Genomic DNA, 12,977 nt, shown 5'->3' on the forward strand with positions numbered 1-12,977 from the left:
GATAAATGTTGGGGTATAGGAGTAATGGTAACGCTATAAGGTAAAGTTTTCTTAAAACAAAAAACAAAGCCCAAACATTAGAAGGCCCATTTTGCAAAATGGTCAGCATTTGGGATAGCTTCTTACTTTACTGTCAATCAATTCCCAAATTCTCTAAACCCCAAAACCCTACTCTCTCTCCGACCACCGCGATGGCATCGTCGCTAATCATCTACCGCCGCACCTTCAGAGCACTCTCCTCCCTCCACCATTCCTTTTCATCAACTCTAACTCTCCCGATCAGCTCCCACATTTCATCATCATCACTACCCTCACGTCGGGAATCGTCGCCGAACATGCTCGCCGTTCAATCCCGTTCGTTCAGGTCTACCCCTATTTCTCTTCTATCTTCTCGCTATACCGAAACACCCGATGAGATTGGTCCTGATACGATCCTCTTCGAGGGTTGCGACTACAACCACTGGCTTTTCGTTATGGATTTTCCCAAAGATAACAAGCCTTCACCCGAAGAAATGGTTCGCACCTACGAAGAGACCTGTGCTAAGGGTCTCAACATCAGGTTTTTTTATTATTCATTATTAGTTACAAAATTTAGTTAAGATTCTTGAAAATTTGTTTGATTTTGAATTTGAATTTGTATGTGATTTTAGTGTGGAAGAGGCAAAGAAGAAAATTTATGCTTGCAGTACAACCACTTACACTGGATTTCAGGCTGTTGTCACTGAAGAAGAGTCCAAGAAATTTGAAAGTATTTCTTCTTCTTATTCCTATTCAGTGTTTTAAATGCATAAATACTTTGCGATTTCGGTTGGTATAGGTGTTGCCGTGTCGCATAAAGACTTTTGCGATTTCGGTTGTTATAGGAGTCCCATAAAGACTTTTGCGATTTCCGTTGTTATAGGTGTCGCATAAAGACTCAGTTCATCGCAACACAATTTATTCTTTAATATAGACTTGGTGATAACTGTATTGGTATCGGCTCCTCTCGAAACCGTTTTGTCGTGGCCGTTTTCACGGTCGGCTGGCCGATTTTTAAAACTCTGTTCCTAATACTTACCTTTAATTCAATAGGCTTGTTTAGTTAAATTGATACATCTTTATGCTTTTCAACAACAGGTCTTCCTGGAGTCATCTTTGTGCTACCAGATTCCTATATTGACCCTGTCAACAAACAATATGGAGGTAACTTTTTAGCTTAATTCTAGTTATGCTTAGTTCAATTTCAGTTTAAGCTATTTACTTTATGATCTCTTAGGTGTTAAGCTGCCTGCCCCTTTTGATTATGAGAATCATTTTTAATTGTGTGATACAGGAGACCAGTACATTGATGGAACCATCATCCCTCGGCCTCCGCCCATACAATACGGGAGAAACCAAGGAGCAAGACGAGACTTTAATCGACAAGGACAAGGGAATCCCTCTTACAATAATCAGAGTGGAAGGAATTTCGGACAACAAGGATCACAAGGATATCCACCCCAACAAAGCCATGCTCAAACATCGCAAGGATATCCACCCCAACAAAATTATTCACTCCCACGTAACATTGATCAAGCACCACAAAATTACTCCCAACAGCAAACCCTTGGTACTGCTCCACCACAACAAAGATTTGGATCACCAGGACAAGGAGAAAGAAGAAATTATGCGCCGCAACAGAATTTCGGACCGCCAGGACAAGGAGAAAGAGGAAATTTTGCACCACCGCAGAACTTCGGACCACCGGGACAAGGAGAAAGAAGAAATTATGCGCCACAACAGAGTTTCGGACCACCAGGACAAGGAGAAAGAGGAAATTTTGCGCCACCCCAGAACTTCGGACCACCAGGGCAAGGAGATAGAAGAAATTTTGCACCACAACAGAACTTCGGACCCCCAGGACAAGGAGAAAGAAGAAATTTTGCTCCACAACAGAACTTCGGGTCACCAGGACAAGGAGAAAAAAGAGACTCTGTGCCTAGTGAAGGTGGATGGAATTTCAAACCATCATATATGGAGGAATTTGAACAAGCCAATAAGGGGAATCAGCATGCCAATGAACAGTCAGGTTCCCAACAAAGATTTCCACCTCCTGGTCCTGGCAATTTTACTGGAGAGGTATGATAGAATAGAATTGAGCAATATTTATGTTTATTTAAGAATACGAATTTTTATTTGTAGAGCAGTCATGCTCTCCTTGTTTTAGGAGTTTTGTGAAACTGTAAATGGCAAACCTATATCTCTGTAATATGTTCTATCAGAAAGAAGAAAAAAAAGAAGTAATTTCCTTGTTTCAATTAATGCGAAATGTGATTTGTTCTTGTTATTTTATGCAGGGAAGATATTGATAGTAGTCTGAGTCATGATGGGTGGCCTGCATCGAAGTTACCAAAATTTATTATAAGCTGATTGGACGTCCTTGCCGATGGGGTCAAAAATTGAATCTATTGAGTTGTCATTGTATATATCTTTCCATGTTCTGTTTTCATTACAAAGATGGATGTTGTAAGGCTCTTACTAGCTGCCTCATGATTAGTTTAAACATGTTTGAACTGGTTTATGCTGGATGGTTCTTTCTTTCCTTGATGATTAACAGATTGAACGTGGTTTTGTTATCACTTGTGTTGCCCCTAAGTCTGATGTTATTGATAATCACAAGGAAGAGGAACTCACTGCTTAGTTTAATTTCAATTTCTACTTTAAAATTCCTCTCATGCTATTATTATATATGTATGTTCCCTTTTGAATTTTGTGTCTACAATGAGTTGTAGTAACTCTATTAATTCCTTCACCTGTTTGCAGTAACATGTGAACTTATTATGTTGTTTTGTCTTTATTATTTTTGTTTATCTTGTTTGTTTTTCTGTTTCACAAATCTTCATTTTCTTTCTTGGGTTGAATATTATAAGAAATTAGATTTCCCACATGCTGAATTTTGGTGTGTTTATGCCTAGATATTCTTCTGTGGAATCAGAAGAGTGCTTCTTTTTTTATTAGAACTAAAGAGTTTGTGTAGTGTTGATATAAGAAATAGTGGAGCATGTTGTGCAGCAAGGAAGTTCTCTTACTGAGACAATTGCCTCTGTTACTGTCACAGACAACGCTGCTTCTTGGTTGAGCATACTATCGGCCTCTCTGGGGAGTTAAACAATAATGCATTCACTCTGCAGATTTCAATTGGTATTATCTTCTGTTGAACAGACTGGGAATATCTAGTACAATCATGCTTCATGATACACCTCATGATTATCTTTTGGTAATCCGGGTAGGTTTCATCTCATGAATTGTTTGTTGTATACGTTATTGACCATTATTTTTAGGTTCTACTTTTTAATAAATCAATTTTTATGGTTAATTAAGTGATTATCATTTACAACAAGACCAACAATTTCTATTGTTACTAAAATGACTATCAGTTAGGGGTGTGCAATTGATCCATATATATGGTTTGGTTTAGTTTTTAAAACCGTTTTTATAAAAATGTTTTAGGTATATAAAACCGGTTTATATTTGGATCAGGTTGGTTCAAAACCGGTTCCTAATAAAAACTGCTTTTTCATTCGGACTTTTACACTGTGTTTGGTTGGTAAAAGAAAGTTAGAAAATAAAAGGAAAGAATGAGAATGGAAAGTGAGATGAATAATTTTGTGTTTGGTTGGTAAAAGAAAGTTAGAAAATAAAAGGAAAGAAGAGAAATGCTAGCAACACTCTCTTTTGAACACTCTCTCAAACACTCACTTTCTTATTAGTTAAAACATGTGTGGGTCCTACTACTTTATGTGGGACCAATTTTTAAAATGAGGGGCCCACACATGTTTCAACCAATAAGAAAGTGAGTGCTTGAGAGAGTGTTCAAAAGAGAGTGTTGCTAGCACTCCTCAAGGAAAGAATGAGAATGGAAAGTGAGATGAATAATTTAATTGTTTGGTATGAAAGAAAATAGAAGGAAAGAAAGATAAAAACTTCTAGAAAGTGAAAAGAAATAAAAATACATATACTTATCCCACTTTCTTCTCATTTTGGCGTGGAAGATTTGTTTAAGTGGGACCCACCAAAATGTAATCCTTCTTTTAACTTTTTGAGAGAACCAAATGAAGGAAGGATATCGTTTCCCGTGCTTTCTTTCTTTCTACAATCAATCCTTCCATCTTCTTTTGAAACAAACACTGTTAAATCTGGTTTCTCTAAAACCAATCATGCTATTTTTTTTTGCTTTGCCATTTTTTTTTCTTTACCAATTTTTTAGTAAGTGAAATAACGCAACCTAACAATCTAATAGTGTGCATGGTCCACGAATCTTATTAATCAAACCACATTTCTAGTTTTGATATGATAAATTGAACTTTTGTCACAAAAATAAAAGGTGCCAAAACAATTCAAATTATTATAATCAAATATAATTACAATTTTTTTTTTATAAATTTTTCAATACATATATAAATTTATTAGACTAATAAATATTTGGAAAAGAAGAATAATTTATATTAACCAAGTATCTAACAAATTAAAATACACACCCTTAATTTAAAATAAAGTGTTATACAACGCTTCAATTCTCATGAAAAATTCTTATGTGTGGGTGTGTGTTAAGTTTCAAGTTTCAATTTATTTCCTTATCGTAACCAAAAACAAGTTTCAATATGTTATCAATGTCAAGTCACTACTTAGCTTGAAAATTTGTGACTCCACCACGTGCAAAAATATGAGTCCACTAATGTATCTCTACTCTATTTAGCCTTTTCAATCATTGCACAATGCTATAATCTCGGAACCAATTCCTCCACCATGGTTCATTTTGTGTTAAATTAATAACCTTTTATTATTAACCATACAAATTTATCTCACAAACGTTACTTTAAAAGCTGAAGCACATTGCAATTTCCAGGGAACTTTTTAGAAAAATGCCTCAGACAGAACGCACTTACAAACATGTTGATACTACAACAAGAAGTCCTTCCATTGCTACCATGGAACAATTCCTCCGAGGTAACACCTTATAAATTATGATTAATCACATTTATATTCGTGGTTAATGAAATTATGCTAATTATTAACAAGTTTTGACATGTGAAACACATACATAACACATCACCGACATTGAATCTAATCACATGTATCAGTGTCATGTCGGTGTTAAGTACTAACAAGTGGTTGACACTAAATACATGTTTATTTAGAGATGTCGAAACTATATATATTTTGTTATCATAGATATCTTTTAACCATATGGATATTTGAACAATCACAAAATTTGTTTAAATTTGATTTACCAAATTACACAAATGAATTACTTGCATCACAAGTAACGCCTATAAAAAAATAATCTAATTTTATGTCCTACATAAAAGTCATATTAATTTTATGTTATGTTTCCATATGCAGGAGGGGAATCCTCTAGGATGTCACCAACCTATTCTCCCACATTTGCTTCTTCCCCTTCCTCTCCTTATTTTGGGATGAAGCCCCATGACCTTGAAGAAGATCAAGGCCTCTATCAAAGAAAATCAGTTCTCGCCAAAGTGAAAGAAAGGGCCAAGAAATTAGTATTGCGCAACAGTCTAAGCCAAAAAAGACAGGACGACAAAAATCTCACTCCGTCTTGGGGAGTTAGCCTAGAAGACGAAGAGGAAGAAGAAGACCCTGAATACCTTGGAGCTCCAAGTAATTAACAGAATTCTTAAATTCCTAATCTACATGTTAGAAAATGGCCACTAACGATATTATAATCAGATAGCAACTTCAACCGCAATTTAAAACCTTAGTCTTATGTCTATTCGTTCTTATTTCTTAGTCAATTTTATATAAATTTAATGTGAACATTTATATTCCATTATTTCAGTCTATGAATCAGAGCTAGCACCAGAAGAGTACAAGGAAAATGCGAGACAACATCCAAGAGCAAATCCAGTAATCTCCGAGAAGCGTGTTCTAAGGACAATGAAATCAGGAGAAGAGCAAGATCAAGAAAATGCACTTACTCCAATCAAGTCCACAACTTCTACAATAAAATCTCCTCAACTTGCAACAACACCAACTAATAGCCCAAAAGAAAGTGTAACAATGACTCAGAAACTGACATCATCCAATGTTGAAGGGTCAAACTCAACTGCACCATCTCAATCTGCTTCCTCCTCTAAATATCATGTTGGTTCAATAACCCCGGTTGCTCCTTTTACTTCAGTAATGATGAAAAATGCGTCTCCTTCTCTTGCGAGTGTGAAGACTAATAATACTACAAGCCCCAAAAGTTCATATAATTCTCAAGCATTGTCGAGTCCTAGAAGAGGTTCTAATGGTAGTGGTGTGATTGAGAGGGTGAAAGGAGCTGTTAGTTCTTTGCTAAAGAATGATGAACAAGCACATCTAAAATATGGTGTTAAAAGTCCTATGACGCGTGCTAATTCCTCACAAACAGGCTACAATACACAACAAGGTACATAAAATATAAATAGCCTATGAAGCATGGACACCGGAAACATGACACTGACATAGATACGTCGACACTACTAATAATTTTAAAAAGTGAATAAATTAAAAATAATCACAAGTGTTAGTTTCGGTTTCAAACACATATACATGCGTCACATTTTCAAAGGTGTTGGTGCTAAAGAGTAAATACCACATATTTTCTTAAACAATGTTATTATACTATATACTAATTGATATTTTCTTATACTATGTGTGTCTGGATCGGTGGTGGACTAAATTGATTTTGAAAGAATAGATTTTTGTAGAACTAATTTTGACATAATTAGGGATGGCAATGGATAGGGTCTGGATATGGTACTATAGTACTCATCCCCATACCCGCGTGGGCATCAACGTTTGTGCCTGTACTCGTACCCTCTGGGTACCTAAGTATTTCTAATAAAAAGTTATCGATCAATTATAATATCATGTCGTTTTAAGTTTCTAACAACATTTAAAAAATTCGAGAATGTTATTATTGAGTTAAGAAATAAACATTTTTTTTATTAAAACGCGTGCAAGTTTAATTGAGATGTAGTTAATATAATTGATAAGCATTAGTGTATATATAATAATAAAAATATAAATATAAATTGTGCGGGTATGGGGCGGGGTGGACACTAAGGTACCCCGCACCCATACCCGCTTTTTTTCGTGGGTAATTGCTCGTACCCATGCTTGTATCCGTTTTACGGATTTTTACCCTACCCGTTATGGGTGATTTTTTAGGGTACCAACTGGGAATGGGTACAATTGTCATCTCTAAACATAATTGAGTTTTGCAGAATTGATTTATGTTTCGATACATATAAGTAGAAGTGAGTTGAACAAAAAAATTCATTGTAAAAATCACGTTTAAACTTAGAAGCTACAAATTTTAGCTTCAAGTAGAATCAATTTTGGAGGCAGAATCAATTCTACTTTTGAAAAATCAAACACCTCAAAATCATCCAGAATCAATTATACATCCATATAATTGCTTTTGGCTCGCCAAATCAAACAGTTTTTTTTCTTATTTTCATAATAAACTATTGAACCTCAAAAAGACAATACTTCATATGATGGTTCTATATTTTGCAGTTGAACAAGGAGCTGAGAATCGAGGAAGAATTCTTCAAACAAATTAAGAAGTTATTGAAATATATATGTACTTTCTAAATTTTCGTATATCACCATTTGCATCAATATATGTATGTACGTATTTTTTTTGCATTTTTCTGTATATATATATGTGTGATTATTAAATAGACTAAAGATCAATTTCAAAATTGTGTAAAAATTACTAGTTTGTAAGAATAAATAAGTTATATAATTTGTACAACATGATTAGCCAGAAATGTGATCAAGTAATGTGCTCATTGCCTAACAAGTAACAACACTATATAGGTCATTTTTTTATATATTCATATTACTACCTCCTTATAGCATCTCATGCTTAGTTGGGTATGGTTCATTGGCACGATATTGACCGAGTATCTAGAGCATGATACTCACATCACTGTTGTTTTGAAGTTGTATGTTAATAAACTAAATGCGTTCATCAATATAGATTGACAGACAATAGAACTCAACGTTGACCATTTTTCTTGTTTCACGACGATTAAGATGATGATTCATTTGGTCTAGTTGATCATTCGAATCAGACATTGATATTGATCAATCTCTTTTTTATAATAAATTGAAACTAGATTAAAATTCATTCTACCTAACTATGGGTAAGAAGATTTCATTATTTTTTAATGTTAATTGTTGCAAATGAACCAATCACGCCTATTATACAAGTTTTTGTGTATTATGGTCCACATAATGTAATGGTGCAATCTAGACCACGCAATACAATTTAGATCATGCAAGACACCCCTCCAATATGGGTTTGAATTATAGAATTTAAAATATGCAAAACACCCCTCAACATGATTTCACATTCTAGAGTATGAACTTGTGTTTTGCAGCAAAATACTTTTTTGTTGATATTTGATCCTTCAAAGTACATAAAGATAAATAATAATTGTAATATGAGATTAAGAGATAATATTATAACCCAAAAATGCATTATCAATAATGGATAAATGAATACACGTCATGTTGTGTATAAATATGAAATACATCACACTATGTAGTACATAAACTAATTCCTTTCTTCTAAGCCTCTTATGATGGAAGACATTCTTAGCCTCCATTAGAATATTATTTAACTAAAATTTAAGCTTCATCATTCTTCTCTATAATACAACGAGATAATAACTCAGCTGATGTGCATATTTATGCATTAATAGAGAGCTTACTATTGCCTTCCTCTTCTCTTGTCTCTTGAGCAAGTGCTTCATCTTCAGCCTGTACCCCAGAATGTCCCTTAGGCAATTTTTAAAAACCTGGATTGACCCGACCGATAGAAACGGTTCAACTTTGAACTATTGTCTAATTCAGTTCGCTTTGGACCAATAAACGGCTAGGTCTGTAAAATTGGGATAAAATTGTTTCAAGTACAAAAAACCAAAATAAACGTAAAATCGAGACCGATTTTGGTGAACCAGACGATTAAAAAAAACCAAAGATATTTTTTTATGTTTTACTTCATTTTATTTCTTTGTTTAAATATAAAAAATTAATTATAGCAAACATTTAAAATTGTATGGATGAAAAATAAAGAATAAAATTAAAAGATACATAACAATATAAATGTAATAGAAATAACGTAATGTTTGTGGACACGGGATAACGATATTGGTCTTTAAAAAGATGTGAAAATGTTGGTACATTCTTGCCTTCATCAACTTATACAAATAAGAAAACATGTTTGAATAAAATAATCTAATAATTAACTAAATAAATACACTAATATATTACTTAAATTGGTGTCATATATCCTATTAGATGTCTTGTCCTAAAATGTATATCATCATTTAACTCCATATTCAAGGCATATTTAACTCCTTAGACTATGAACAATGGTTTATAAATTCAACACCCTCCTTTTTTCACTTTTTATATTCCACGTCATCTTCTCTTTCTTCCACCTAATAATTCAACACATGTTTAGTTTTTACTCACTACATTGATTTTGCTTAATAAAATTCAACACCTTACTCCACCACCATTCACAACACACTAAAAATTTAAATATTCACAAAAACCAATAAGAATTTGCAAAATATTTTATGTGGTCTCACTCCCTCCTCATTCAACATGTTGAATGTTTTCAACATCAATTAATCCACCTCACTTTCAACACTCAATTCAACACCTTATTGCAAGCATTCAACTATTGAAAAAATTATTCAACACCTCCATTGTACACAGCCTTAGGTTGAGGTTGTGGATCAATGATTCAGCTTGATTTGCTCGAATCTTACATTGTCAGTCCTTTCTAACTTAAGCAATGGTTGAGTCTTTGTTTCTCCTTGAAAGAGTTCTTAACATATTGATCCTATCCATTTACAAAAATTGACAAAAATATAAACTAATTAGTAATTTGGGCGAAAGAAATTAAATAATCAACAAATCAATATGCATTATGCTACATTTTAGATTATAGAATCTGAACTCAGTTGTATAGTATGTTTTCAAATTTTATATTATGAGAAAATTTCTTTAGCCACCTCCCTATGGGGGTCACCCCCAGCGAAAATCCCAAAATACCCCTGCTTCGGAAATGAACTTCCGAAACGCTTTTTTTTTTTTAAAAATTTCCTTAATTCGGAAGTGCATCTCCGAAAACACCTCATGGGGGGTGTTTTCGGAAATGAACTTCCGAAAACACCTTTGTTCAGATTTTGGGGGGTTTCGGAAGTTCATTTCCGAATTATGCAGAAACTGTGTTTTTTTTTAATGTTTTTTCTAAAACAGTCTCGCATTTTAATTAAACGTAAACGCCAAATAAAATAAGCAATAGATAAACTGAAAATACTAATATGATAAATAAACAAAAAAAAATACTAATCCGATGAAAATAATATATACAAACCGAAAAAAATAAAAATAGTGTGCTAAAGATACAATCCGATAACAAAAAATATATAAACCCGACCACTACTGGGTGTGCCTAAACCTCTCGCCCTGAGACCTCCTCTGCCGCCTGTATGTCGCCGCACGGTCCGCATCAGTGACGATCATCTCCATCACGGCGACTGCCTCTGGACCGCCCCGCTCCACGATACCTCGACCCAACGCGTCCCGCCCAAGCATCGATATCCGCTGGTAGATCGGCATGAGATCAATGGCGTGATCATCCTCGGCCTGCTGGTTCTCCAGGATCTCCTCGTGTGCTAGCCTAGGAGCGCCGGGAATGTCGGGTCTCAGAAGAGGATGTGACACCCGGTAGAACCATGTGACGTATCCCTCCTCACTGTGCCAGTCCTGGGTGACCCGAGTGAGACGGTACTCCAGCGGTACCACATGATCCTCCTAATGCTCCCATATGGCAGTGAGCTGCACTCGGGTCACAGTGTCGGGAGCAGCCTCAAAGGGTGACCTGGGTATCCGCTGCACGAATCCGAACTGACGCATGCACCGCTCAGGGAGATATCGAACCATGATGCTGCTCCCGCAGGCCAACCAGCCTGAATAAAGTGCAATGCCGTCAAAGGGGACAATCTGAGCGTAGTCGCTAAACGGCCTCCAGGTGACGTCGTCGTGCAGAGTGCGGTCCAGGTATCCACGGTATGGTCCCACCGCATCGTTCCCCCTCTGGAGATCGTATCTGGCGGCCCTGGGCATGACCTCCACGTAGGGCTGGCAATGAACCAAACTAACTCGAGAATAGTTCGAAACTCGATTCGAAAATTAAATCGTTGAACTAGGTTCATGAACCAAATGAGCTGAGTATGAGCTAAAAACTAAGTTCGTTAACTAAATGAGCTGAACTTGAACTATACATGGTTCGACTCGTTAGGTTCATGAGTCAACTCGATTGTATATTTGCTCTAAGTCTTAGTATCATATTTTATCTTAATCTAACGGTTTTAATTGATAATTTATATTCTCTAGTGAGCAAAATATTTCTATAAATAATTATACAAATAAAATTAACATCGTATAAATTTTAATCTTATAACTTTTATTTTATTTCTATATTTATTAATTAAAAAATATTAATTTAAAATGACAAATATATATATATATATATATATATATATATATATATATATATATATATATATATATATAGAATTTAAAAAATTACTTTTAAGTTTGTGAAATAAGCGAGTTGAACCTAACAAATAAACCTAACAAGTTGGATCGAGATTTTCGTGAACTTCTAACAAGTAGAGTTTGACCTGAAAAAAAAGTTCGAGATAAACTCGTACTCGAACTCAAACTCGGCCAACTCTTAGCGAGTCGAGTTTGAGCTGAAAAAAAAGTTCGTCATGAATCGAGCTCGAACTCGAACTCGGCCAATTCTTAACGAGTCGAACTGAGCTGAGGCGAGTTCGACTCAACTCGACTCATTTCCAGCCCTACCTCCACGTACGCAGGATCGAGGTGGTAGCCGTGGATGCGGGAGAAGTAGGAGATGATCCAGCTCTGAAACATAAACAAGATAATGTATTAAAATTAAATACGAAACATAAATAAATAAATAAATACGATAATGTATTAAAATAAAACGTACCGTAAGCAGTGTGCAGGATCCGACCAACTGCCTCGTCCTCCAGTTGGAGGCCTCATTCAGCTTCTGGTAGAGATATGCCAGAGTAGCTGACCCCCAATTCCACTGGTGAACGGTATCCAGGTCCATGAAATAGCGGAGGTAGGTCACGTCGACGTACCTGGAACTCTTGTCCACAAAGCATGCAGCGCCTACCACATGCATGTACCAGCACCGGAGAGCGCAGCCGCGGTGGTACTCCCTGAATAGGTCGTTACCCTCCTGCTCGGCCTCGGCCGCCGCGTCCAGGTGGTGCTCGAAAAAGAGGCTCAGTGTGGTGAACCGGACATGACACCCAGAAGTCAAGACGCACTCCAGGTGAGCAACCTCGTGCGGCATGCCCAAATAGTGCATCATCCACTCAATGGCCTCGACCCTCTGGATCCTGGAGTGGTGCAGCGGCGGCCCCCTGATGGGCAGGTGGAGAAGACACTAGACGTCATGCAAGGTGATCGTCATCTCCCCCACCGGCAAGTGGAAAGAAGACGTCTCCTTGTGCCAGCGCTCCACAAATGCCCCCTGCATGCCGGTGCTGATGGTGGTGTACCCGGTCATGCAGAGCCCGCTAAGCCCTGAACCTCGCACATGGTCGTTAAACCACTGAGCTGCTGGTTTAAACAGACCGAAAATCTTCCTGGCGTGGTTCACCATTTTCAATGGCTCTCTCTCCTGTTACAAAAAAAAAAACAAATAAGCAACATATATTAAATAAGCGACAAATAAACGGTTAAACTATAAAAAATGGTGACAATTAAACGGTTAAATTAAAAAAGAATACCTCTCCCTCCCAGATCCGCCGAGCGACGTGATCGTGGTAGTGAATCAGCACAGAGGTGTCAAAGGGCCCTTCCGGATAGCCGTCCTCCTGCCCATCCTCCTCCCC

The 12,977-nt window shown here is 36.4% G+C and overlaps 2 protein-coding genes across 2 annotated transcripts; both read left to right on the forward strand.

Annotated features, from left to right (window-relative positions):
* The first annotated feature begins 127 nt into the window (after nucleotides 1-127).
* On the forward strand, nucleotides 128-2,664 carry LOC131653963 (multiple organellar RNA editing factor 1, mitochondrial-like). Its single transcript, XM_058924321.1, has 5 exons — nucleotides 128-559; nucleotides 651-748; nucleotides 1,117-1,182; nucleotides 1,313-2,097; nucleotides 2,316-2,664. The coding sequence occupies exons 1-5, from the start codon at nucleotides 192-194 to the stop codon at nucleotides 2,325-2,327; spliced, it is 1,329 nt and encodes a 442-aa protein (XP_058780304.1). The 5' UTR covers nucleotides 128-191; the 3' UTR covers nucleotides 2,328-2,664.
* Nucleotides 2,665-4,879: 2,215 nt separating this feature from the next.
* Nucleotides 4,880-7,720, forward strand: LOC131648272 (uncharacterized). Its single transcript, XM_058918047.1, has 4 exons — nucleotides 4,880-4,965; nucleotides 5,362-5,640; nucleotides 5,819-6,412; nucleotides 7,528-7,720. The coding sequence occupies exons 1-4, from the start codon at nucleotides 4,881-4,883 to the stop codon at nucleotides 7,572-7,574; spliced, it is 1,005 nt and encodes a 334-aa protein (XP_058774030.1). The 5' UTR covers nucleotide 4,880; the 3' UTR covers nucleotides 7,575-7,720.
* The last annotated feature ends 5,257 nt before the right edge of the window (nucleotides 7,721-12,977 follow it).

Source organism: Vicia villosa, linkage group LG2, assembly GCF_029867415.1.
Source record: "Vicia villosa cultivar HV-30 ecotype Madison, WI linkage group LG2, Vvil1.0, whole genome shotgun sequence".
NCBI classification, from domain to species: Eukaryota; Viridiplantae; Streptophyta; class Magnoliopsida; order Fabales; family Fabaceae; genus Vicia; species Vicia villosa.

Excerpts from the sequence above, each read along its gene's own strand:
- LOC131653963 (XM_058924321.1), top strand. The coding sequence starts at position 192 with ATGGCATCGTCGCTAATCATCTACCGCCGCACCTTCAGAGCACTCTCC. Across the intron at positions 560-650 it reads GCTAAGGGTCTCAACATCAG|TGTGGAAGAGGCAAAGAAGA; the intron begins GTTTTTTTATTA and ends ATGTGATTTTAG. Across the intron at positions 1,183-1,312 it reads TGTCAACAAACAATATGGAG|GAGACCAGTACATTGATGGA; the intron begins GTAACTTTTTAG and ends TGTGTGATACAG.
- LOC131648272 (XM_058918047.1), top strand. The coding sequence starts at position 4,881 with ATGCCTCAGACAGAACGCACTTACAAACATGTTGATACTACAACAAGA. Across the intron at positions 4,966-5,361 it reads CATGGAACAATTCCTCCGAG|GAGGGGAATCCTCTAGGATG; the intron begins GTAACACCTTAT and ends TTCCATATGCAG. Across the intron at positions 6,413-7,527 it reads AGGCTACAATACACAACAAG|TTGAACAAGGAGCTGAGAAT; the intron begins GTACATAAAATA and ends TATATTTTGCAG.